The following is a 26,767-nucleotide window of genomic DNA, read 5'->3' as shown; positions in this document are numbered from 1 at the left end:
AAAAAAAAAACAAGAGACAACCTTTAACAGACTACTTCAAGAAAAATTAAATGGCTAATAGTGTAAAATCTTAAGATCACTGTCCTGGTAAAGGTAAATTCCAAATAAAGAGTACTCCATTTTCCATCAATTCATTTTCATCTCTGCCTTTCCCTTCAATAATATAGATAAAAAAGAGAAATAGGTTGCTTTGTCTAAAATCCATTCATATAAAGATACTTTGCTTAAACATTAATTCACATAACAGCCATTAATATTAAGATCATTTTTCCTTAAGCCAGCCAAAAGTTAATGAATATTCTCTCATTTTTACTTTTAAAATGAATATATTACATTATAGATTTCCTGTATTTTCGAGGAAGCCCTTATTTTCCCCCCTTTCTTTCTCAAACCTGTGCAGTCCATCTCTTGTGTTCTCTGTCAAGCTGGTTAATTAAGACTTCCGCAGCTTTAATTGTTTCTTGTGCTTTGCTTACTTCAGCTTCAAGTTTGGCAGCCTCTGAGGTCCTGCTCTGAAACCTATGAAAATATTAAAGGCAAAGAAATGTAAGAGAGTTGATTAAGTTATCATTAGGTAGTAAACTTTTATATAAGAATGTAATTATAATACTAATCGTATTTGTGTTCAAAATATCATTCATCAAACAGACACATATCCCAATATTCCAACATATATACTGGTATGTGTGTGTGTGTGTGTGTGTGTGTGTGTATGCATATATATGTATGTGTTATGTATATATAAAGTGTAAAATTCATACAGGGCATTAATTCACTGTACAACTTCACCATATGACATTCAAGACCCAGTTATAAATTGATGCAATTTATCTTTTCAGTGTTATTTTAATCTATTCTAGTCCAACAAAACCTATGTAAATATCTGGGTATTTATTCTCAGAAAATTCTCTAACCTTCACCTGCTGTATCCTTCTTCAGGATGTTCCATTTTTCTAGAACACCTTCCATCCCTACCTTACCCCTACCTCACTCCTCACTCTAATTTCCTTAAATATCTAGTTATCAAACATATAAATAAAATTTTAAAATGCACCTCAAATAGCCAGTTTATTATACATTCTCTTCCTACATGCCCTTTCACCCAAATTTATAATTCTTAAATTTTTTTCCTTAAAAATATCTATACAAATTTATAGTTTTATTAAACATAATAGAAATATTCCACATGAATACTTAGTCCTTCAGCAAATACATAATTGCTGATGAAATGCCAGGATATGGAAACGTATATCCAAACAGATTGTTACACAGATCTCACCAATAATTAGCAGAGGATCTCAAAATTCATGAATGCATCCTTAGCGCTGTCGTGGAGGTAGGAGAGACTCCCGCCACCGCTGCAGCACTGGCCAGCCATGAGCTGGCTTCTGGAATTTGTTTTTGGGCCGGGTTTAGAACACTGGGCTAGAAAAAGCGCTCTGACCACCAGGGGCAGCTCCTGCATTGAGAGTCTGCACCCCGGTGATCAGTGCACCTCATAGCGACCAGATTAGTCATTCTTGGTGGTTCTGCCATTACAGTCCATTTGCATATTACCCTTTTATTATGTAGGATATTGTATAAGTATTCTATTTTGTTATTCATTATTGTTAATACTTATTGTACCTAATCATAAATTAAACTCTAGCATAGGTAGTATGTATAAGAAAAAACATGGTATAAATAGGCTTCAGTGCCATCCTCAGTGTCAGGCATCGAAGGAGCATATTGGAACATATCTCGCACTGAAATGTTCCTTTTTCCAATCTCCACAATTATTTTAAGTAAAATTTTCCCACATTTATAATAATTGCCATACTAATATTTTTTATCCTACACTAAATAGCTATCACAGGAGCCCAAAGGTACATGAAAAGTTTTAAGATTAATAGTATTCATAAATGGTCCTTAAGTTTGAGTATAATATTGGACGGGAAATATTTTTTCAACAACAAAAAGCAAAAAGTTAAAAGAATAAACTTTTTAAATGTCATCATACACTCTCATGGAAGATTATTGAATAGCAACATCTGAAATAAAGGAGTCTAAAACTGTAAAGTCAAAACAATAAGGAAATGGGAATACCAAATGTAAACACTCTTAGTATTAACTCATTACATTTGATTTATCTTGCTCAATTTTCCAATGCAAGGAAGTACATATATATAATAAATACATATATATGTAAATATACATACAGTGATAACTATATTAATGGAGACTTAAAATACTTTTGTTCTTATAAAAACTATTTTTTTAAAAAGGAATACCTTCTATATTATTTTATACCTTTCCCAATTTTAGTGATAAATAACAAAACAAAGTGGAAATAGTAATTCTAACTAAGATTTTCAAAAGTAAAAAAATTATTGAAGTATGTTTTCAAATATCCAAAATGCATTTTAAAACTTAACTTACTTTTCTTTAAGTTCTGATACTTTTTGACCAACAGAATTAAGAAGCTCCTCTAGTTTCCTTTTTCTGTCTTCGGTTTTCTTCAAATTTCTAAAATATAATTGAATTTTATAAAAGTTATTCTATTTTAGATACCAACAAAATGCAACACTAAGCATCTTAAAATGTAATTTTGAAGTAAATAAATGACAATGAAATTAATAATGCAGTAGTCATAATACCTTTACTAAGAATTTGATATGAAAAGCAAAACTAAGCCGAAACCGGTTTGGCTCAGCGGTAGAGCGTCGGTCTGCGGACTGAAAGGTCCCAGGTTCGATTCCGGCCAAGGGCATGTACCTTGGTTATGGGGACATCCCCAGTAGGGGGTGTGCAAGAGGCAGCTTGTCCATGTTTGTCTCTCATCGATGTTTCTAGCTCTCTATCTCTCTCCCTTCCTCTCTGTAAAAAATCAATAAAATATATTTTTTTAAAAAAGAAAAACAAAGTTAAAGTTAAAAATGTATCTTCTGACTTAGCCATACCACTTACAGGAGCCTAACCGGTTTTGCTTAGTGGATAGAGTGTCGGCCTGTGGACTGAAGGGTCCCAGGTACAATTCCAGTCAAGGGCATGTACCTGGTTGCGTGCACATCCCCAGTGGAGAGTGTGCAAGAGGGAAGCTGATCGATGTTTCTAACTCTCTTTCCCTCTCCCTCTCCTCCATTCCTCTCTGTAAAAAAAATCAGTTAAATATATATTTAAAAAAAACAAACAAACTTTTCCTAGCCCAGTGTTCTAAACCCGGCCCAATTCTTGATCACATATAACAGTATAAGATAGGTAATGTTAGACATTGAAAGATCTCAAAAAATTTTCCTTCCTATTTACCTTTGATTAGGAAGCTAATGTGAAGGAGGCGCTCTAGAAAAATGGACTAAGTCAAGAAAGAGAAAGGCAAGGGGTATTAACAAAAGAATGCGATCAGAAAGGAGACAAAAGTCCTTCCCAGAAAAATGGTGAAATGAAATCTCAAGATAATAACTGTAAGCACCAGGCCGAGGGGAAAAGGCTGTAGGGTGGGTAATGCTAAGAAAAAAGTAAATAGAACACATAGATTCTGAATATGTTTTAGGGTCTGACAGGAAGACTGCAGATAAATATGTGATATGTAAACAGAAAAAATAATAAACTGAATAATCTGAGATAATTATTAAGAACAATGAAGAGGCATCCAAGAAAGGAAATATAAAACATGTCTCAGCTGTGGAAAGTATATAGTCAAAATAATGTATAAATTTATCACAAAAATGTAATTCACTAAATTACATTAAGAAAACTATAAAGTTTAGGAGACTTAAAAAACCCCGCCTTGTCTAGAATAAGAATAATGTCAAAAACTGAACAATCAAGAATATAACATACCTCTTAGTCTAAAAAAGAATAAAGGAGATAAAATACAATGCTGACCTAGTAACAAAGCAAATTGATATTTTTAAACCCAAAGAAAAATGGTTAAATTTTCCCCCTGCCTGCCCAGAGAATGTTTTAGAAAATACACACTAAACATTTCCTAGAACTTAGAAGGTGAAAACAAACATAAAAGCCCATTATTTCCAAAAGCTACTTTTTTGTACTTTAATATTATCCCTCTGTAAAACTTTAGCTCTTTCTAAAAGAACTTCTACCAACTTATCCTTCCAACAACATAATAATGGTAGGGAAAGTTACTGATTTTTCCTTCCATCTCCTTCTAATTGGTTTTTCTCTTCTTGGTCTGTTTAACATTGGATTTGTAATTAGCTCACTCATTTTATATAATTTAATGTTTTCAGCTTCCTTTTTAGATTTAGTGAAGAAATCCTAAAGAAATCCTAATAATATAACTAAATCATTAAATTCATAAAAATAAATAAAGGTTAGAACTGTTTGTATTTTCTGTCACTTACGACTCCAATCGTGCCTGCTCCGTTTCCAAAGGCTGGATTCGCTCCAGGACATGGGAGTACTGCACATTGGCTTTGACCCAGGCAGCCAATGGAGCCGCAGCAGTGCTGGCACGCTTGGCATTCTGAAAAAACCATCAGTTATCCAGCTTCTTAACTTATTTTCAAATAATAACAGAATTAATTCTAGCATATTTTACTTAAGCATTTATTTCACAAGTGAAGGTTTAGGTAGATAGCTAAATCAAAACAAAGTGAGTTGCTATTTGATTAAGGTATGTCTCACTTCTCACTTAGAAATCTTTCTGAATCTCATACAGTCCTTAATATAATGATGTTTTATTAACATATTCTATTAGTGACATTTGTGATGAGAATGTCTGTCTGCAACAATTTTAAGCATCAATTCTTTCTCTTCTGTGCATGGAATATGTATTTATTAAATAAAAGCAATTTCAAAACATGGTTTTTAGTGTCAAAGAATATGTACAAAATAAGGAATCTAAAACACATACCAGAATCATGGAGTTTAAACTATTTACTAAAATTAGATAAAAGTACCCTAACACAGACATCAATTATTATATAACTAGTACACAGAAAGAAAGAAACACATACCAGGCAAGCTGGACTTGATATGGTAGACTGGGACCTTACCACTGACAGACAAGAATAAGATTTAAAAACCACTTATACTAATAAATATGCACCACCGCCCCAGCCTGTATTCTAGTTAACCTAATTCTGGTGATAAATGCTTTCTATCTAAAACATGTAGAGCTTATTTTTTAAAACTTTTAGTTATTAGACACTCTAAGCAATTGATAATGTCATCACTTTTTAATTTGCAGGATATTATAAAGTATTGAAAGAGACTTTATGACATAACTTTACAAAATTACCTTTGGATCAAAAGATCCTTTATTTTTATGAAGAAGTTCTTCAACACTGTCTCTTATTTCCTTTGGAATATTTCGTGCATCAAAGGTTGCTATGTCTTCTCTCACACCTCTTTTTGCGAGGAAACTAAAATTAAAGCATATTACTTCAAATGGGGTTAAATAACATTTGTTAGTTCTTACAAAAATATCAATTTAACAAAATGACATATGCAATCATTTTCATCTATTAGCTAACAAAAAAATAGGGGACTGAAGTATGTAAGCTTTAAATGGACTATTCACATTTTTTTTTAATAAACAAAAAGGACAAAAAGATGCACAGCAGCCGAAACCAGTTTGGCTCAGTGGATAGAGCGTTGGCCTTTGGACTGAAGGGTCCCAGGTTCAATTCCGGTCAAGGTCATATACCTTGGTTGCGGGCACATCCCCAGTGGGGGGTGTGCAAGAGGCAGCTGATAGATGATTCTCTTTCATCGATGTTTCTAACTATCTCCCTCTCTTCCTCTCTGTAAAAAAACAATAAAATATTTTTTTAAATATGCATAACAAATTTCCTAATATTCTGTGAATAACCTGTAGCAATAAAATAAAGAAATTACAACTCTGTTATTCTACCCACATCCCTTTATGTGAACTACTTGGTACTCATATATTCTAGGATGTGCAATAATTTTTTCTGCTTTCTAAGCCATTTAAAGTATTCTCTGAACCTAAATTTCTCCCAACTCCAGATAGGAAAGGACTTTACTACCAATCTAAATCCTAAAATGTAATTGAATACCATAATACTGCTATAGTATAAACCTGAAGCTGCATTGTTGCATATTTAGTTAAGACTCAGTCTTCCCTAGTAGCTTGGTCAGCGTGGCTCAGTGATTGTACCGACCTATGAACCAGGAGGTCAAGGTTCAATTCCCAGTCAGGGCACATGCTCAGGTTGTAGGCTCAGCCGACTGGTGATTCCATTCATTTATCTTTCTCTCTTTCTCTCCCTCTCTCTTTTTCTCTAAAATCAAAAAAATATTTTTTAAAAAGACAAAAAAGAGTCTTTCCTACTGTGCATTTCTCTTGTATTATTTATGGAGCTCTCACTCTCTCTGACTCTGCCAAGAGTGCAGAGCTCTCTGAGGCTAGTGACTATATTTTCTTTATCAGTAAATGAAGTACACATGATGTGAGTACCAAATAAATGATTATATTTATCAAGACAGTCTTAAAAGATTTTAAGACTTTCCTTTTCTCCACTTTTGACATTTTTAAACAACCACTATGGAGAAAGGAAAAATGTAGATCTCGATATATTGTAACATAGAGCATCCTGAGATATCAGGGCAAAGTGTGCAACCAGGTAATTAGATGAAGTTCCATTTGAGAAACAAAATAACAAATATTTTAAAATATAAAGGAATGTGTGATGCATTAATGAAATAACATTTTTCACAATTTCAAAAACGTACCTTTTCATGCTCACCCAAGATGTATCAAAGATGCCCATCAACCTTAAAACTCCTTCAAGAATGTCTCTGATTACATCAGGTGGCATACGCAGTGAGCGAATTTCTGAAAGAGATTCTGGCTTGATGTTTCCAACTGCTAGTTTTGCTTCATACACCAGAGGCTAAAAGACATAAAGGGCATTTTCAATATCAAAACATATTCGTAAAAAAAATGCTAGCTCATTACAAATCATTGCATATTTCTCATTTCAAAAAAATGACTCTAGTTAAACATGCTTTCTCTTCAAATATAAAAATGCTTTAAAACATAAAGTACAAAATGTTCAAGTTAAGAAAGTAAGAGTCCTTGCCATTCACCATCACTCTAATCTGGGAGATCTAATTTGTTTTGAGACTGTTTTGCCAGTTTCAAAGCTCTTTATATTCTAAGACTAGTTAGTTAATTTAGTCATGTCTCAAGAAAAAGAGCCTTAGTGTTTGTCTTAATTTAACTACAACACAATTTTTCCTTCATTCAAAACAACATGATTCACAGGAAACAGATTATTTTTTATTACCATCAGTTAATTTGCTTACTTCTCCTGGGAGAATTCCCTTTCTGCTTCTCTTTTACAAACAATATTCTAGTTATGGCCACATTTGATAATACTATTAGAAAATAACTACAGCAAATAATATTTAAACTCCTACATACAATTGATAGTAAAAAATGTAAATTGCTCTTACAATGTTTCCTTTGTTTAACTTACCTGTACTTCTTTTAATTCATCATCAATTTTGTTTTTTCTTTCTTCAATTTTAACAACTTCATCTGCTATTCTGTGCTTCAGTCTCTCAAGTTCTGTCTTTTGCTCACTAGCATCCTACAGAAATATTTAAATGAAATTCTCACAAATTTTAATGCAATCAATATTTAAAAGCATGATACCTAAAATATGTTTTTTCAAAATGACTTTTTATATTAAATGATTTTCTAATTCGACATCAGAATTTCTAAAGAACCTGGAAAACCAATGATACAATGTACTCTATTTACTATCAGGAATATCAGAAGTTCCTATGCTTTATGTTTTCTTTTTTTTTTTGGACAGCAAAGCACTAAATGTTTATTATATATAAACTAAACAAGTCAGAAATACATAAAATTAGAAAATGATTACAATACATATTTAACACTTGCAATAAAAAACCCAGAGAGCTTAGTACTATTATGCTAATTTCATAAATAAGGAACTAAAAATGAAGTCTTCTATAATTCTAATAGTAGAGACTAATAATTCTTAAAGACTATAGTATATTAAAAGTTTCTATACTTTATTTTATAGAAAAAGTTAATTGAAATAATAACAATAATTGGATGGCAAATATATGAAAAAAATTAGTAAAAGTTCAAAGGACACTAAATTATCTACAAAGGCTAATATGCTAAGTGTCTAACTGTCAGACTGTTCAGCAGTAGCTATGACGCAAATAACCACCAGGGACAGACGCTCAATGCAAAGGCATGGAAACATGGAACAGACGGATGAATCTCAGAGGAAAGGGGGGAGGAGGGTATGCGGGAAGAGATTAAACCACAGATCTTATATGCGTACAAGAGACCGCTTGACCTGGCACGTGCCCTCTCTCAATCCAGGACCCCTCAGGGGATGTCAGAATGCTGGTTTTGGCCTGATCCGTGCTGAGGGGCCCTTCAGTGCACAAATCCATGCACTAGGCCTATTTTGGCCCAATCCCTGCAGGCCAGGCCTAGGGATACCACTGGTACATGAATCCAAGCACCAGGCCTCTAGTGCATGTATATATATGACATGAATTATTTGCTTGCTCCTAAAAGCAAAATCAAGTGTCCTACATACATAAAAAATGCTTGAATACTATGAATGCTTGTATATGGTTTATTTATACTAACAGAAAAACCAAAGAGAAAATTAATCAAGAAACCTGTCAAAAGTCCTTACAACAGTAGTTCTCAAACATATTATAACCATTCAGGGAGCTTAAAATTAATGCCTAGTGTCCTATTGATTTATTTATTCTGGATGCAGCTAGGCCACAGATATTTTTAAAGATTTCCAAGGTGGCCCCAATCTATTGATATAATCAAAACTGAGAATCACTGAACCAAACATCTTTTTCCTATAACCCACTCCTTTCTTCTGGTACCTTACACATCATCAGTTCAATTGAATTTTCTACCTCCCACAAGCACTTCTCTCCCTTTGTATCTGCTATCATTCCTAAAGAGGAAAGGTATTTTCTTTATCTCCACAATCAAAATCTTTAAAGGCCCAGCTGAAGTGTACCTTCTTTTATTACATTTCTCTTCCAAATGGAAGTTACCCTTATTCTGAGTTTCTATTATATTTAATTTGTACATGCCTCATACCACCAACTTTAGAAGTTGCACAGTTTGGTATTTAAGCTGCCTCTCCTTTTTAAAAATAAATAATAATAATAATAATAATAATAATAATAATAATAATAGACAGAAATGTCTGCTATTTTTAATTAAGCAAAATTAATTAACTTATGAGATACACACTTATTCTTCTGTCAGCCAATGCAACTAGCAACAGTCTTAGAAAAACCTCTTTTTAGAATGTCCCAGAGAAAAGAATATTACAGCAGTCAATATATATTACTCATGTTCACTAGTCTGAGAGAACACAGATACCATAGTGTTGAATGTTTTCCTTTAATAAATACACAATTAGTATAATTCTTATTTAGCCTTCACTTTTTTCATATTTCAAATCACTCTTTAAATGTGACAGGTATTTTTCATAATCAAAATGGCCTGCTGCTTTAAATAAATATTTATATTAATTTAGTTCTAAACTGCATTCAGGAAAAAAAAAAAGTTTTATAATATGAAAATTACATTTGATTTTCTGATACATCACTTACCAGGTCAGGGACTCAATAAAATTATCTTGGAAACACTGGATGTGTACATAACCATCAATTATCTGGAAATGTTAAAAATTTCCCATATGCCAATGTATCTATTTTGACCTATCAGGTGAACTATCCTTTTCATTATGTAATTCAAATCAGTCCAGAAAACCCTCTTGTAGAGCTCACAATATGTATGTCCCCTTCCCATATTCAGATTTCCAATGAAGATGACCAGACTGAAGAGTGAAAGACAAAATAAAATATACTATAATATATTCAAGAAAAAGGAAATGCCATAAAATATCCTCTGAGAGCTAACTAGAGACATCGCTACACTGAAACAAAAAAAGAACACTCCCAAAAGAAAACATTTAGAGATTCAAAAAAGAACTTCCTGAGAAATAATATGATAGGAGAAATGAAAAATTCAATAGGAGAATTAGAAAATAAAGTTGGGGATATTTTGAATAAATTAAAGCAAAGCTGTACAGAAGAAAGCAAGTTAGAAAACAATTAGAGAGCTAGGCCAGTAAGCTCCAAGATGAAATAAGTATTCTAAAAGGCAGAACAGAAATGAAGGAAAAGGAATTATCAAGAAAATAATTTAAGGAAATTACCCATAAGTCTTCAGGTGGAGAGAACTAACATGGTATATAAAGACATAAAAGAATACCTGGACAAAAAAAGAAATATTTGTGTGGATGGTTGTAAAGGAATGAGAAAAAAGGGGGGAGGGAAGAAATATTTCTAAGGGTTTAACAAAAGAAAGGCAATGACAAAAGGAAATACAATTAAAATATTAAAATATCATGAAAATATAAATAGAATGAATAAAGAATAATTTTGTAAATATTGAGAATATAAAGACAGAAAACTTGTGAAGCCTAATGAAGATAGCTTTTTTAAAAATACTCACCTGAGGATATGTTCATTGATGAGAGAAAGAGAGGAGAGAAACAATTTTGTAAAATTAAATTACAAGCCGAAACCAGTTTGGCTCAGTAGATAGAGCGTCGGCCTGCTGACTGAAAGGTCCCAGGTTGGATTCCGGTCAAGGGCATATACCTTAGTTGCAGGCACATCCCCAGTAGGGTGTGTGCAAGAGGCAACTGATCGATGATTCTCTGTCATCTCATCAATGTTTCTAACCTTCTATCCCTCTCTTTTTCTCTTTGTAAAAAATCAATAAAATATTAAATAATAAATAACACACAGTATCAACTTAAGTAACAGAAGGTAAACAAAATCGCTTATAAACAAATCTATATAAATTTAAAATGTTTATATTTTTACATTTGTGAGTTTTAGATAAATTATTATATGATGAATAGAGAAGAAAATAGTTAAGATTTAAACAATGTGAAAATACCATGTTCTTCCATAAAAGCTAAAGGACACAATACTACCCATCAGACTCAGTATAGACAAGCAGTGTTTTTAAATTACTGAAGTAAAAATGTTATTTCTCATACTGATGAACAATCAGGGGTGAATGGGCTCCCAATTGCTTGCATCCCTCTGCTCTCTGAACATCACCTGCATTGATACTGTGATTTCCTGAAGGGCAGCATCAGCTTCGTCTTGCTTAGTTTTTAGTAACACACTTTGCTCTCCAGCTTTTCTGTTCAGTTCATCCACAAGAGCTTTAGCTTCGTTTAGTTTAGATACACCAGCCTATATTAATAAAATATTGATTGGCAATATTTTTAAAAGAAATTGCATACATACACAGCCTATAATATTAAGCAAAAATGCAAATGTGTGCATATAAAACATTCACAAATAAGCTTAGGGTTTTTTTTAATTGCAAATTATACTGATTTGTTCAATTGTATAACCATTAAGATGTAGTAAAAGACTTCAAAGAGGCTTAAAAAAAACAGGTTTTTAAAGCATCACAATAAAGCTAAACAGATCAACACATATTTGATAGCTTAAGCAGGGTTTTTTTTATCTACTGTAGAAAATGAGAGAGAAAATAGAAAGTAAGAAACAATTCAGAAAATCTTTCCCATTTTTCAGTCTCATAGATGGTGGTACAAGAATTCATGGGCCATTCTTTGTATACTAAACAACATTTGGATTGGTCTGTCCAGTATCTATTTTTTAATAAAACTTTTATAAAAAAAATATATATATGTACTGGACTGAGGCACCTCACATGTGGTTCTGGTGGGTTATTCTTCAAAATCCTTGCCAATTCTTTGGGTGATCATTTGACTCTGTCCTGGTAATTATGGTACCCCACTGCTCATGAACAATCGAAGGAACAGACATGAAAAATATTCCCTCTTTTCTATGACTTGGGTGTTTGGGAAAAATTTAGGGAGACAGTAATGGCAAAAAAAGGAATGTAACCAATATTTGTTGAGCCCCCAATATAGAGGACAGGCATTGTACTGGTTCTTTAAATATATCCTTTATCTTAATGCACACACACAACAACAACCACTGACCTAATTAAGCTGCAACTCAGCAAGCTTAAGTGATTTATCCACAGAAGCCTGGAGAACTAAATCAGGAAATAACCCTCCCATAGCATATAAAGTTAGTGGCTTAAAATAAATAAAAATGAATCATTAGAAAAATGGAGAAAGATACCATAAAAAAAGATAAATTCTAGTTTATAACACTATAAAGAGAAGCTAAAACTTTGAAAAGGAAATGCTCTCTGACAACTTCTGAAGCTGGCATTTAATACCACCTTTTGTTTAAGCTCTAAAATTAGAGCACTATATAAAGGAAAATATTCAGAAAGCACTAAGTGACATGGCTAGAGTGTTTCTTATAAACTATAATTTGAATGTTTATTATAAAGCATAATCTTGGATATTATGTTTTAATCAATAATAGGTATATCAGAATTTTTAAAATGTTTTCATTTGATAGATAGGAAATTTTAATGACAGCACCATAAGCTATAATACCACAAAAAATACCATACAGTTAAGAAGAAGTATAATTACTGAAACAAAAAATATAAAAACATTACTGCAATTTAGTGGGCAATACAAACAAGGCATTTAATAAATATATACCACAGAAAACAAGGATTGTTATTCTGTATAGATAATTCAAGATTACCAATATTATACCTGTAAATGACTTTGCCTTTTTAATAATTCCTTTTTCTTGCTGCTACTAATGGCAGAATATACATGTAAGAAGGTCATATATCGGCTTGGTGTAGCACCATATGCTTTACAAGATTCATGGATTAATAAAAATGATTTTAAAAAATCAGGTTCAACTAGAAAGAGATAGAAAACAAAAATTACTTAATATATGGATGACCCATTAAGAATTAGACAAAATAGGCGGTAGAGTAAGTGGATTCTGCATGGACATGCTCCCAGGAATAGACTGGAATTACAACTAAAATACAACTGAAGACTCGCAGAAGAGAACCCTGATACCCAAGAACTGAAAGTAGAGACTGCCTAGAGACAGGTAGAAGAGCAGAAGGGTGAAAGGGCTGGCCAGGCACCCACAGACAGCAGTTGAAGTTCTGGAGAGATATTGCAGCTGTGGAGGATGCCACTGAGAACTCTGGGATCTAATTATCAAGGTGGGCCCCCCAGCAGAGAGCACTAAAATTGAGAAGGGTACCCACATAACATCTGGCTGTGAAAGGCAGTGGGGTTGCTGCCTGCCAGGAAGCAACTGCTGAAAATTCAGGCACCCTCTTAAAACGCACAAAATTCCCTGTGGAGCCACCCACCTTGTGCTTAGGCAGAGGGAGGGAAGGCTGGACTGGAGCTGTGTGAGCAGACACCACAATTGGAGACTCGGGTTCGAGCTCAGAAGGCAGAGATCACTAGTGTCCTGTACTGAGTCATCACCTCATGCAACAGAGAACATCTTTCCCACACAGACATGTGCCCTACCTGGGGTGGGGGAGGAAGGGACAGGGGAATGATGTGGGGAGACAATTGACCTACCCTATTAGAAAACACCTTGCCCTGAGGCCACTTGAGAGACTGAAAATAACAATTAGCCTCCAACCAGAAGCAACTTCTCTAACCTGTTGAAAAAACTCTCCCCACACTTGTGGACAATTGCCTGGGGGCAATTCAAATCAGAATCCTGTCAGTCTGTAAGCAGAGGCTGTCTCTGGAGGCTTTGAGTCTTTGCTTGATCTAATTATCCATAAATAGCATTTGACACTGTTCTGCACTAGAGATTGAGAGGTATAGAGGATCTATCTAATACATAGTCACAAACCTAAACAGACAGCCAAAATAAGAACAAAGAAACAACCCCCAAATGAAAGAACAAAAGAATTCTCCAAAAGAGATAAATGAAGCAGAGATAAGAAATTTATTTGAAACAGAGTTCAGAGTAATGATGGTAAAGGTGCTCAACAGTATGAAAAAAGATATAGTAACTATGAAAAAGAACAGTCAGAAATAAAGAATGACATAAAACAAATAAAGAACACATTGGAAGGAATACACAGCAAATTAGGGAAAGATGAGGACTGAATCAGTGAATTAGAAGACAGGATTAAAAAAATCACTCAGAGAACAAAAAAGAAAAGGTAATTAAAAAGCAGGAGGACAGCTTAGGGAGCTGTGGGACAATGTGAGACCTAAAAATATTACAATAGCAGGTGTGCTAGAAGAGGCAGAAAGGAAGAAAGGGATAGAAAATGTTTGAAGAAATAGTTGCAGAAAATTTCCCTAACCTGGTAAAGAAAAAGGTCACATACGTTCAGGAGGCACAGATAACCACAAACAAGAAGAACTCAAACAGACCCATGCCCAGACACATCATAATTAAAATGTCAAAAATTAAAGACAAAAAGAGAATCTTAAAGGCAGCAAGAGAAAAGCAAACTGTTACTTCTAAAGGAGGCTGAAGGCTGATTTCTCATCAGAAATTGTAAATGCCAGAAGGGAATGGCATGAAGTACTCAAGGTAATAGAAAGCAAGGATCTGAAACCAAGAATACTATATCCAGCAAGTCCATCATTCAAAATAGATGGTCAAATAAGGAACTTCCCAGACCAAGAAAAAAAGAGACTAACGGAGTACACTACCATCAAGCCAGCATTGCAAGAAATGCTAAAGAGATTGCTGTAATAAGAAGAAACAGAGAGAGAAATCTAGCTATATAGGATTAAAATGGCAATATATAAGTACCTATCAATAGTAACCCTAAATGTAAATGGATTAAATGCTCCAATCAAAAGGGTATGGACACAAAAAGTAGTTGAATGGAAACAAAAACATGCTGTCTACACGAGACTCATTTCATTACAAAAAATACACAGAGGATGAGAGTAATGAGATGGAAAAAATTTCCATGCAAATGGAAAAGAAAGCTGGAGTAGGAATACTCATATCCGACAAATAAACTTCAAAATGAAAGCCAACACAAGAGACAACAAAGGTCACTACATACTAAAGGGATTGATCCAACCAGAGGATATAATCCTGGTAAACATATATGTATCTAATATAGTAGAAACTAAATGTATACAAAAATTTCTACATGACTTTAAGGGAGAGATTGTCAAAAATACAGTCATAGTAGGGGACTTTAATATCCTGCTGACTTCACTGGTAGATAATGGAAAAAAGTGAAATTAGACCACCAACTTACACCATGCACAAAAACAAACTCAAAATGGAGAAAAGACTTAAATGTAAGCTGTGAAACACTAAAAATTCTAGAAGAAACTATTGGCAGCAAAATCTCAGACATCTCTCATAGCAATACCTTTATGGATATACCTCTTAGGACAATGAAATCTAATGAGAAAATAAAAAAATGGGACAACATCAAAATAAAAAGCTTCTGCACAGCAAAAGAAATCATCAACAAAATAACAAGAGTGACTGCCAAAACCGGTTTGGTTCAGTGGATAGAGCGTTGGTCTGCCGACTGAAAGGTCCCAGGTTCGATTCCGGTGAAAGGCATCTACATTGGTTGTGGGCACATCCCCGGTTGGGGGGTGTGCAGGAGGCAGCTGATTCACGTTTCTCTCCCATCGATGTTTGTAGCTTTCTATCTCTCTCCCTTCCTCTCTGTAAAAAATCAACAAAATATATTTAAAAAGAAAAAAAATAAAGTAAAAAAATAAATAAATAACAAGAGAGCCCACTGCATGGAAGAACATATTTGCCAATGTGACACCAATAAGGGATAAACCTCCAAAATTTACAGGGAATTCATACAACAAAAGGAAGATAAACAATCCAATCAAAAAATGGGCAAAGGACCTTAATACATACTTCTCCAAAAGGGACATATGGAATGCCAAAAGACTTTTGAAAAAAATGCTCAAAGTCACTAATCATCCCAAAGATACAAATCAAAATAACTATGAGATACCACCTCACAGTGGTTAGAATGGCTATCATCAACAAATCAACAAAAGGACAAGTGTTGACAAAGATGTGGAGAAAAGGGAAACCTCATACACTCTAGTGGGAATGCCGACTGGTGCAGCCTCTGTGGAAAACAGTTTGGATTTTCCTCAAAAAAATTAAAAGTGGAACTCCCATTTGACCCAGTGATTCCACTTCTATGAATATATCCAAAGAATTCAGAAACACCCATCAGAAAGAATATATGCACCCCTATGTTCATAGCAGAGCAATTTACAATAGCTAAGATATGGAAACAATCTAAGTGCCCATCAGCAGATGAATGAATTAAAAAGCTGTAATACATTTATACAATGGAATACTACACATCTGTAAAAAAAAAAAAAAAAAAAAAAGAACTCTTACCATTTGCAACAGCATGGGTGTAACTGGAGAGCATTATACTAATCGAAATAAGCCAGTCAGAGAAAGATAAATATCTCATGATCTCATATGTGGAATCTAATGAACAACATAAACTGATGGACAAAAATAGACCCAGAGACATAGAAACATGGAACAGACTGTAAAACATCAGAAGGAATGCAGGGGTGAGTGGAGGAGTGGGAGAGATCAACCAATGAACTCATATGCATATATGCATAACCCATAGACACAGACAAAAGGTTGGTGAAAGTTTGCAGAGGAGAGATTTGGAAGGGGCAACTGGGGAAAAAAGGGACATAACAACAATAAACATTATATAAAAAAAAAAAAAAGCTTAGGCTTCTAGCCAAAGACCCTAAACAATAAGAAGGTGTTCAGATCACTGGAGTCAAATATATAATTATTAATTTCTTAAATTCAAACAATAGATATTCTGTTAGGTCCTATATGAAATTACATAAATATTTATTTAAAAACAACCAGGGCTTTAAAGTTTATTTTTGATCAAAAGAGATATAACCTTGTTAGCTTAGTATCACTCAAATTCATAATCATCATGAATCTTTATGGATCTGAAACATTAGATGGCCATTTAACAAATATAAATGATTTAAAATAAATTTCATTAAAAGTACCTGAAGATTTTTTCTTTTCTTCTTTTCTTTTTTTTTCACCACATTTTTCTTCAATACCTATTTCATTGAATAACATTTCAGGTATCTAAAAAATTAAGAGCATTTCTGTAAACCTCAATTCAGTATAAAAAAATTTTAGTAAATGAAATTATCCAAGGTTAAAAACCTTTAACACAGAAGCACACACAAGCACATATAACATACACACATGCACACACAAACAGTATCAATTGTACTTTTCTTCTAAGATTTTTTCCAAAAAAAAAAAAATATCAAAATATATACATCTTTAGAAGACATTATTTCCTAGACAAGATTTCACATATATCAATCATTAATTGATTGAAAAATGACACTTAAGAGCAGCTTCAATATCTCACTTAAAATATAATTAGACTGAAAAGAAGAAAATCACAATTTAGAATAAATTAGAAAACAATCACAAATGCCATTTAAAATAGCATAATAATTAAAATATGTAGCATAAAATAACAAAATGCCTTCATGGCATAAAGTGATCCTAAAGGTTCTTTTGCCTTCTTGAATAAGAAATAACTAAAAGTATATGAAAACAATTTAATAATTGATAATGCTAAAAATTATCTATTGCCTAGCTATAATTAGGTTTTTGCCACTATCACAAATAAGAAAATAAAACCTCATAAACAGATCATTATTCTTACATAAAATATGGCAATCTTTTAAATTACTATTTTAAAATAGTATATATAAACTCTTAGTTTTCTGGAAAAAAACAGAACTATGAAATTTTAAAATTAAGCCAAAAAACTTCAACTTCTTTCACCTAATTGTTAATATTAATACCAAAAGAAAGCACAAGTAATACAGGTAACTAGGTCAAAAATCATTTTCTTAATTTCTGGGGTTGAATAAAATGTAAGCCAAAAGATTCCTGAACTAATGGAGGGCTTAAAAGGACCATGACTCTCAAGCCAGAGAATGATTTTCTCAAACAGTTTCACTGATTCTGACAAAACGCTTAAACCTCTGGGAGAATATTTTAAATTGACACTTTTAAACAAATGGAAATTTTTCTTTGAAACTCACTTTCTTTAAATAAGTCTATTGCTTATGTTAATTAGTTTGTGGCAAACATTTCACAACACACACATATATCAAAGCATCATGTTGTACACTTTAAATATATAGTTTTCATTTGTCAATTATATCTCAACTAGAGGCCCAGTGCATGAAATTCGTGCATGGGGGGAGGGGGTGAATCCTCTCAACTTAGCCTGCACCCTCTCCAATCTGGGACCTCTCAGGGGATGTCCGGCTGCCAGTCTAGATGAACAGTCGGATATTCCTCACACAATCCTGGACTGCTGGCTCCTAATCACTCACCTGCCTGCCTGCCTGGTTGCCCCTAACTGCCCCCCATGCCAGCCTGGTCACCCCTAAGTAGCCCCCACTGCCAGCCAGGTCACTCCTAACTGCCCCCCACACCCTGCTGCTGGCCTGGTCACCCCAACTGTCCTCCCCACCAGCCTGGTTGCCTCTTACTGTCCCCCCTGACTGCCTGGCCACCCCCCCCCCCACACCCACCAGCCTAGTTGTCCCTCACTAACCCCCTGCCTACCTGGTTACCCCACGCAGCCTGCTTGTTCAGTCATTTGGACATCCCTTGGGCCGGCCCTGGATGACTAGGCAGCCACCATCCAAGGCTTGCCCGCATCTTGGGCTGACCCTGGGTGACTGAGGAACTGAGGGGACTGGGTGCCACCATCTTGTGGCTATGGGCACCGCCATATCTGAGGGCAGGGCAGTCAATTAGCATATTCCCTCCTTATTGGCTGTGGGTGCCACCATCTTTTCGACTGCATGAGGGTCAATTACCATATTCCCTCTTTATTAGATAGAATAAAGCCAAGGAGTAAAAATGGTCTATTCATAAGCGGTATCCTACATTAGCTAAATTTTTCTGTCCAGATCCTCCTATATTCCCCTTTGCCTGCACTCTCCCTCTTGGAGACAACAATAGTACTTTCTAAAAATTGAATGGGTTATTAACCCTACTGTCTCCTATTAACACCCTCACCTCTTAATTCCTAGAACTGCTCTCTGTTTTCTTATCCACATTGTTGTCAGCCCGTCACCTGCACCCCAAATGGTCATATTAAGACCTTGTCATTAACAATAACCAAAATCATTCCATAATTTCACTTCTAACATCTCACTCTTTCACCACTACACTGTTATCTTCCCAGCTTATTCCCTTCACAATGTCAATAATCCTTAGACCCCACAGACTCCTACAATTCATTAATTTAACCATCTTTACAATGTCATTCACTATCTTCCTATTATAATTTCTCAAATCCCTTGGCCTTCCCTTGCTTTGTCATACACAGGAGCAAAGCTCCAATCCTGGTTAAATGACAGTCACCCTTTATTGGAGATGTGCATTTATGAGTGCTCATGTGACTGGAGAAAAATACACAGCAATGCTTATTGGCCTCAGTTGATCTCCATGTGCACTAATCTCAAGTGAACCCTTAGTGCTATCTACATATTATCCTAAACCTTTCACTTTTTTACTCTTCTGAACTGCTATTTTATATGTCCTCTACCATAACTTCAAGACTTCAGAATCTGTTCCTTCAACTTTTTTCTCAACTAATAATCATTCTTCCTATTCCACTGAGAAAATAAAGACAACCAGAAGTATGTCTAAAATTTCCCCATACCACACCTACCCTTGGACCTTTGCCCTTGTGCTCTGCTTTCTTTCCTGTTATTATGGATGACATTTTCATTCTCCAAGCAAAGACAAATCCTTAATCTTTTCATCTGTGCCTAGACTCGCATGCTGTCCACTACCAATGATATTGCTCTAGCAAATTTTCTCTGTCTTTCCTGTAATGTAATTTTTACATATAAACAGACTATATAATTTATCCCATCTTAAAACAAAAAAAAAATAAAAAATAAAAAAACACTTCCTCCAGTTACTGATCCATTTCTCTCTTATACAACAAAATTTCTCAAAAGAAATAAGCATATTCATTATCTCTAATCCTCTCTTCTCATTCCTTCTGAAATGTATTCCAATATGGCTTTTTCTACTACTAATTGAAACTGCTTTATCAAAATCATCAATGACCTCCATGTTGTTAAATCTAATTTTCAGGCCTCATCTACTTTTATGAGTCATAGCTAATCCTTCCTTACTCCTTGGAAATGTTATCTTCACTTGGCTTCCAGGCTTCCATTGTCTTCACATGCTCCTGGTTTTCCTCCTATTCTCTAGCAGCTCCTTCTCGGTTCCCTTGGCGGTTCCTCCTCTTCATTTCAACTCTTAATGTTAAAGTACCCCAGGGCTCAGTCCTTGGACCTATTTCCTCTTTTGTGAACATTCAGTCCTTTGGTGACATTATTCAATCTCATAGCTTTAAATTTTACCTATATCTGATAAGTCCCCAATTTTTATCTGTATGCCTGACCTTTCCTCTGAACTCCAGATTCATAAATCCAGCCTTATTAACCTTGCATCTTGGATGACTGACATCTCATATTTAGCAAATAGCATAATAATGATATATGTTTTCAAAAAAATTAAATATTTTATTTAAAAATTGCTAATATCATTACTATGAAATTTTTATTATAAGCTAGTCTATGATAGGCTAGTAAAATTTTCTACAGTACAATAGACATTTTTGTGGTCTATAATCTTCATTCTAAAATTCTAGACTCAACTGAACAATCATATGAAGAAAATAGTGTTATCTACAGACATACAAGCAATGTTCAGTGCCACAATTAAGGAAACCAAAGGAAAGTTGTGAAAATCAGTAACTTAAAAACAAAATAGGCTTATATTTTTTATATCCATATTTAAATGTTAAACTTACTTTCTTCATGCTACTATCTGACCAACCTTCCATCCACAACACCTGGCATTTCTTATGCAATGCTGGGTTACTCTCACAGTTTATTGTGAAGTTTAAATTTGCAGAATCCATTATCAAGACAATATGCAAGTTTTGTTGAATTCCTAAAAAATACATAAGAAAGTTATAATTACAGAATATGACAGCAATAATAAATGGGGAAACTAGCATATGGTCTGGTTCTATAAAATTAACATTTCTGAAATGGAATATTTATCGTAATTATAGTAGGAGCTATTTATTTTAAAAGCACAAGCTATGAAACAGAATATGATTTTTATTTTGGTTAAGAAATACTTGTGTGTGTGTGTATGTGTGTGTGTGTGTGTGTGTGTGTGTGTGTGTACTAATAAAAACTATCCAGAAGGATATTCATGAAGAAGATACTATATTGCTGTTGTGTATGTTATTTATCAAATGTGATACTGGATTCTATTTTATAATTTTTCTTCCAAAGATTTTTGTTTCAATATTCACAGCAAAATTGATATCTGGTTTTATTTTTAAGTATATATTTTCCCTGTTTTACTATCAATGTTATTTTCCCTTCAAAAATGAAATTTGGAAACTTTCCTAAATTTTCTATGTGCTAAAACAGTTTAAAATAGCATTGGGATGATCTGCTTCTTAAAGGGTGTGGTACAACTGCCTTATAAACTTGAAGGGGAGGGAAAGAAGGGTTGCTCTTAAACAACTTTCCCTATTTCATCAATATTAAAGGTTGTTTTAGAAAAATAAAGAAGGCAATTATAATAGTAATGTCTGAGTGGTATTATTAGATATCTATAGTATATATGAAACTATTTCTTGTAATAACAACAGGTTATTAAGTTTAAAAAAATCTAGAATCTGGCACAAACTAAATAGTTCATTAATTCTTTAAAATAGGAAGTACAAGCAGTAATATTATCACATGAAAATAAAGGCAGCAATGTACATTAGCAAACTTTCATTCTTTCCTTTTGCTAAAATTTTGCTAACATATTTTTTATTTTAGGTTAGCCTTTACGCTATATTAACTGCTATTTTCTAAAAGCTCCACAAAAAAGAAAAAAAGTATAAATTACTAACTGAACCCAAAACTTAAGATACCTTTGTAATCTATAAAAAATAAAATAGATTAAATTATATTTATTTCACAGGAACCAGAGTCTGAATTGATTAATGAATTAGACATCACTTACGATATGTGAAGTAATTGAAGGTTGGTCCAAAAAATCCATCCTGGGAAGCCTGATCTTTAAGAGGCAACAGCAAGGGCTCTAACTCTTCCAGGGTGTAGAGCCCGGGAACTTCACCTACAGCAGACAATTACATCTCTCTTGAATTTTAGTTTTACACTAAATCAACAATACATTGTCCATACACAATGCTTTTTCTATTTCTGTATTAAATAATCTGCCCCTATTCGATCTTTGTTTCCAAAAATACACAAACCTTATCACTTCAATATTACTCACAAATCTACATCTACTGCCTTCATTTGATAAAATTCAAATTCCTAAGCCAACGATTCAAGACAGTTCATGATCAATCCATGTACCTGGCTTTCTAGGTTCTTTTTCAACACTTCTCCACAGGACCGTGTGTTCTAGCCTCAATGAACTTCCTTGTGTCCCATGAATATAATGAAATATTCCCTCTTTCTGGACTATAAGTCTAGAGTTTTCCTCTGCTCCCTATCATCCCCCAAAATTAGTGTTTATCTTTCAAGATATCCCTTTGTCAACTGCTATTCCCCTGAACCTTTCCTTACTAGCCCTATGCTAAGTAAAGGACACTCTTCGCTTTCAATGATATTCAAACATATCCCCATTTAGCATTTATCATATCCTTTAATAATAAATGAATTACTTCCCTTCCCTGCCAATTAGATTCTGAATTCCGAGAGAACAAATACTTGATCACATTGAATATTAACAGTAGGGCACTCTTAGCAAAGTATCAGGAACACAAATATTTGTTAGGTAAATAAATATATAAGTGAATGGGTGGATAAATAAACTTGTACTAGGCATCAGAAAAACTAATCCACACATTGCTACTAGCCAATAGAATGATGAGTGGCAAATGAAAGTTGATTAAGACTACAAGCATTTGATAGAGGGCCTGAACCATGCCTTCTATTTATCCAGTATTTAGCACTGGGTCTGGCACAAAATGGGTGTTTAATAAATATTTGTTCACAAGAAACTGTAAGAGTAAGTGAAAATTCTTTTGCTATACATTCATGTAGGGCCCATCACAGTTGATTTCTACTTTTCTATAGGCTCAACTCAGAGGTATCAGACCACTCACCATTCTGCAAGCTTGTACATATTCAAATACAAGCATACATGTACCTACTTCATGTCTTTCTCTAAATTGCAGTTATGTAAAAATACTTTTGATTCCTGAAGGTTAGCAAAGAAAGCTAGCTCTACTTATATATTATATAAGTGAACTCAATGGGAAATAAGAATTTGAAATAAAAAGAGAGACAAAGGCCTAGTGATTACTTTCTCTGGAGTAGTTTCCAAATACATTTTTTGCCAAAAATGTTGGCAAAATAATTACTGAATTAATGTTTATCTGGATGTTTGCTTTCACAAAGAAAAGAAAAAAAGTTGTAAGGCTGGTCTACTATTTTACCTCAGACAAAATGGACAAGGTCTCCATCTAGTGACGACTCAAGCAATATGTAAGAATAAGAATAAGCACCTTAAAAAATAAAGAGGCTATTCTACAAAAAGACCACAAACATTCAAACCTACCACTTCCACTGTGCCTTTACCCTCAGTTCCTTTAACAGAAATGGAACTACCACTTGTCTGGTCTATCCTTCTCATTTGGACACTAAAGTATAGACATATTATAAATTAAAGGTGTTTTCTTTCAATCAAAGCTGTTAAATTCTAAAGAAAAGACTACATTATTCAGTCTACCTAGCATAATATAAAACAAGTATTTGTTAATAACTGAGTAAAACATGAGCATCATTTAACTTTGTCCTTGGGTCCCTGTAATGGAAGAACCTATGCAGTTGAAACTAGCATTTAGCAAGGATTATTTTATACTCTTACTCTTGGTCCAACTTTAAAATTAAGCTACCATATTCCACTGCTGTGAACATAATTATTTATTATAGAGATTCTGAAAAATAAAAAATGTGAGAAATTGCATGCATCCTTCCCAAGAAACTATCAAAAAGTGGTTCCAGAGACCATAGGAGTATACCATCATTTGAGAAAAATTAGATCTCATATTATCTGTATTCACAAGTCCACATTAAGGCGACACCATATCCACTAAAGATGAACAGTGAGGTTCTATCAATATAAATGTTTTATTGTAAATTATAATACATATTTTTTACATACTAGTTATTTTATTGTAGGTAAAATTTCTACAGATAAAAAAATTGCTGTGTTAAAGGAATGGTATATTTTTTAAATAAGTCAGTACTGGTTGATAATTTTCCCAAGGGATTATAATAGAACACAATCCAACCAAAAGTGAGTAAGAGGGACAATTTTTCAGCATATTCACCAATGTTAATGATCATGTTAAATAATTCTTCAATCTTCTGGTTTTACAGAAATTTCTCAATTCTCCTGCTCTAAACACATTTAACCTCATGTCATCTTAATAAAAGCCATGCCAAAAATTCTCTGAAACATAATTTTGCACAAGATAATTTTACTGGCATAATTTTACAGTATGACTTTATTTTCTATAAATAGAAACCATCCGCTTACCTGAAGACAAAAGGCTATTGATCATCTCCAAAAAAGCAGGATGCACGAATTGGTGATCCTCAAGAAGTAAAACCACCTGTTGTGCTTCGATGCCTGCGAGATTCAGCACCTGCTCAAAAAAAGAAAATGGTTTGGGACAATTAAATATTTTGGAGTACTTAAAAACGTTAATTATGTATTTAAACTTAGTCACATATTTCTTTCTTTATTTGTATTTCAGTAATCAAAATTAAAAATCAAATGTTAGCTATACAGTTGGGAAAGTAAATCCAGCCCATGAACAAATACTATTTGGGGAAATTTTTACTTTTTTTTTTTTTCTTTTTTCTTTTTTTTACTTTTATGTAGTACTAGTGCCCTGGTGCATGGATTCATGCACATTGAAAGGAAGTTAATTAGAAGGTGGCTGGCAGGGCGGGACACGGCCTGGAGCCAACCTCCTGCAGTCCCTCCCTGACCAGCCACACCTGGGGTAGCACCACAGCTCAAAGGATATCTACAGAATGTGTGAGGTCCCTCCAGAAGGTGGGGGTCCCTCAGCCTGGCCTGTGAGGATCAGGCCAAAACCAGTAGTCTGACATCCCCCAAGGGTTTCTGGAGTGCAAAAGGGCACTCTACAAAGTTGATGTCGTTCAGCAGCTCTTGCATTGAGCATCTGCTCCCTTGTGGTCAATGCACATCATACCTATAGGCCAGTCAGCCAGATGCTTAGCCTTTTACATATATACTAGAGGCCCAGTGCACGTTTGGGGTCTCTAGGCCTTGGCAGCAATCAGGGCCTATCAAGACCATCTCGCCCAGTCCCAATTGGAGCTAGGCCAGCCAGGGCCTGCCAGCTGCTAGACAGGCCCTGCCCACTGTTGGACAAGACAGAAGGGCCTGCTGGCTGCCAGACAGTGCCTGCTGGAAAGGTGGAAGGGTGGAAGGTTGGGGAGAGGGACTGTGGGAGGTTTGCTGGCCAGGGGGAGGGACCAGGGGAAGGTTGGCTGGCCATGGAATGTTGGTGTGGGAGCACACTGACCGCCAAGGGACAGCTCTTGAGTTGAGCATCTGGCCTCTGATGTTGCACATGCCATAGCAACTGGTCAACCAGTCATTCCCGTCATTCTGGTCATAACAGTCACTTAGGCTTTTGTATCTATAAATATACAGATATACCTATAGATATAAATTATTGTTGATAGTATTACAGATGTCTCCCAATTTTCCCCCTTCTACCCCGCTCCTCCCAGTTGCAATCCATCACAGGTCTTCATCACCCTATTGCCTGAGTCTGTCGGCTATGCATATCCTTTATTATAATCCTATATAATAAAAGGGTAATATGCAAATTGACCAAACAGCAGAACAACTGGTTGCTATGACATGCACTGATCACCAAGGGACAGACACTCAGTGCAGGAATTGCCCCCTAGTGGTCAGTGTGCTCAGCCACAAGCTGAACTGATGGCTGGTAAGCACAGTGGCAGTGGCGGGAGCCTCTTCCACCTCCGCAGCAGTGCTAAGGATGTCCAACAGTGACATTAGTCAGTCAGATATCCCCTGCAGTCAGACATCCCCCGAGGGCTCCCAGACTGCTAAAGGGTTCAGGCAGGGCAGAGGGACTCTCCTCCACTTTCCACCCTCAGTGCACAAATGTTGTGCACCAGAACTCTGGTAAGTAGGTAGGTTATTTGGTTTATCTCTTCTCATCTTCCCAACCCCACATCAAGATATGTCAGACTGTCCCATGCCTCCTTGCTTTGGGTCTTATTTTGTTGGTCAATTCATTTTGTTCATTATATTCCATAAATAAGTGAGATCATGTGATATTTGTCTTTCTCAAATTGGCTTATTCCACTTAAGTATAATATTCTCCAGGTCCATCCATGCAGTCCCAAAGGGGAAGAGATCCCTTTTACAGCTGCATCGTATTCCATTGTGTAAATCTCCCACAGTTTTTTTATCCACACATCAACTAATGAGTACTTGGGCTGTTTCCAAATCTTAGCTATTATAAATGATGCTACTATGAACATAGGGATGCATATATTCTTTCTGATTGGTGGTTTAGGGTTTTTAGGATATATTCCTAAAAGTGGGATAGCTGGGTCAAACAGAAGTTCCACTTTTACTTTTT

At 34.7% G+C, this 26,767-nt stretch overlaps 1 protein-coding gene across 1 annotated transcript in view; it reads right to left on the bottom strand.

Moving 5' to 3' along the window:
- DYNC2H1 (dynein cytoplasmic 2 heavy chain 1) overlaps positions 1–26,767 on the bottom strand; it is a 246,906-nt gene that overhangs the window by 123,664 nt on the left and 96,475 nt on the right. The window contains 12 exon segments of the mRNA XM_036426957.2: positions 393–519; positions 2,419–2,505; positions 4,344–4,465; positions 5,243–5,366; positions 6,700–6,860; positions 7,449–7,562; positions 11,137–11,274; positions 12,696–12,850; positions 16,998–17,082; positions 20,873–21,015; positions 22,096–22,209; positions 24,649–24,757. Of these exon segments, the coding sequence (XP_036282850.2) occupies positions 393–519; positions 2,419–2,505; positions 4,344–4,465; positions 5,243–5,366; positions 6,700–6,860; positions 7,449–7,562; positions 11,137–11,274; positions 12,696–12,850; positions 16,998–17,082; positions 20,873–21,015; positions 22,096–22,209; positions 24,649–24,757 (1,479 nt within the window).

The sequence above is a fragment of the Pipistrellus kuhlii genome, unplaced genomic scaffold (genome assembly GCF_014108245.1).
Source record: "Pipistrellus kuhlii isolate mPipKuh1 unplaced genomic scaffold, mPipKuh1.p scaffold_m20_p_9, whole genome shotgun sequence".
Classification (NCBI taxonomy): domain Eukaryota; kingdom Metazoa; phylum Chordata; class Mammalia; order Chiroptera; family Vespertilionidae; genus Pipistrellus; species Pipistrellus kuhlii.
The sequence above is the reverse complement of the archived record's forward strand: the minus strand, read 5'-3'. Positions and strand labels throughout refer to the sequence as shown.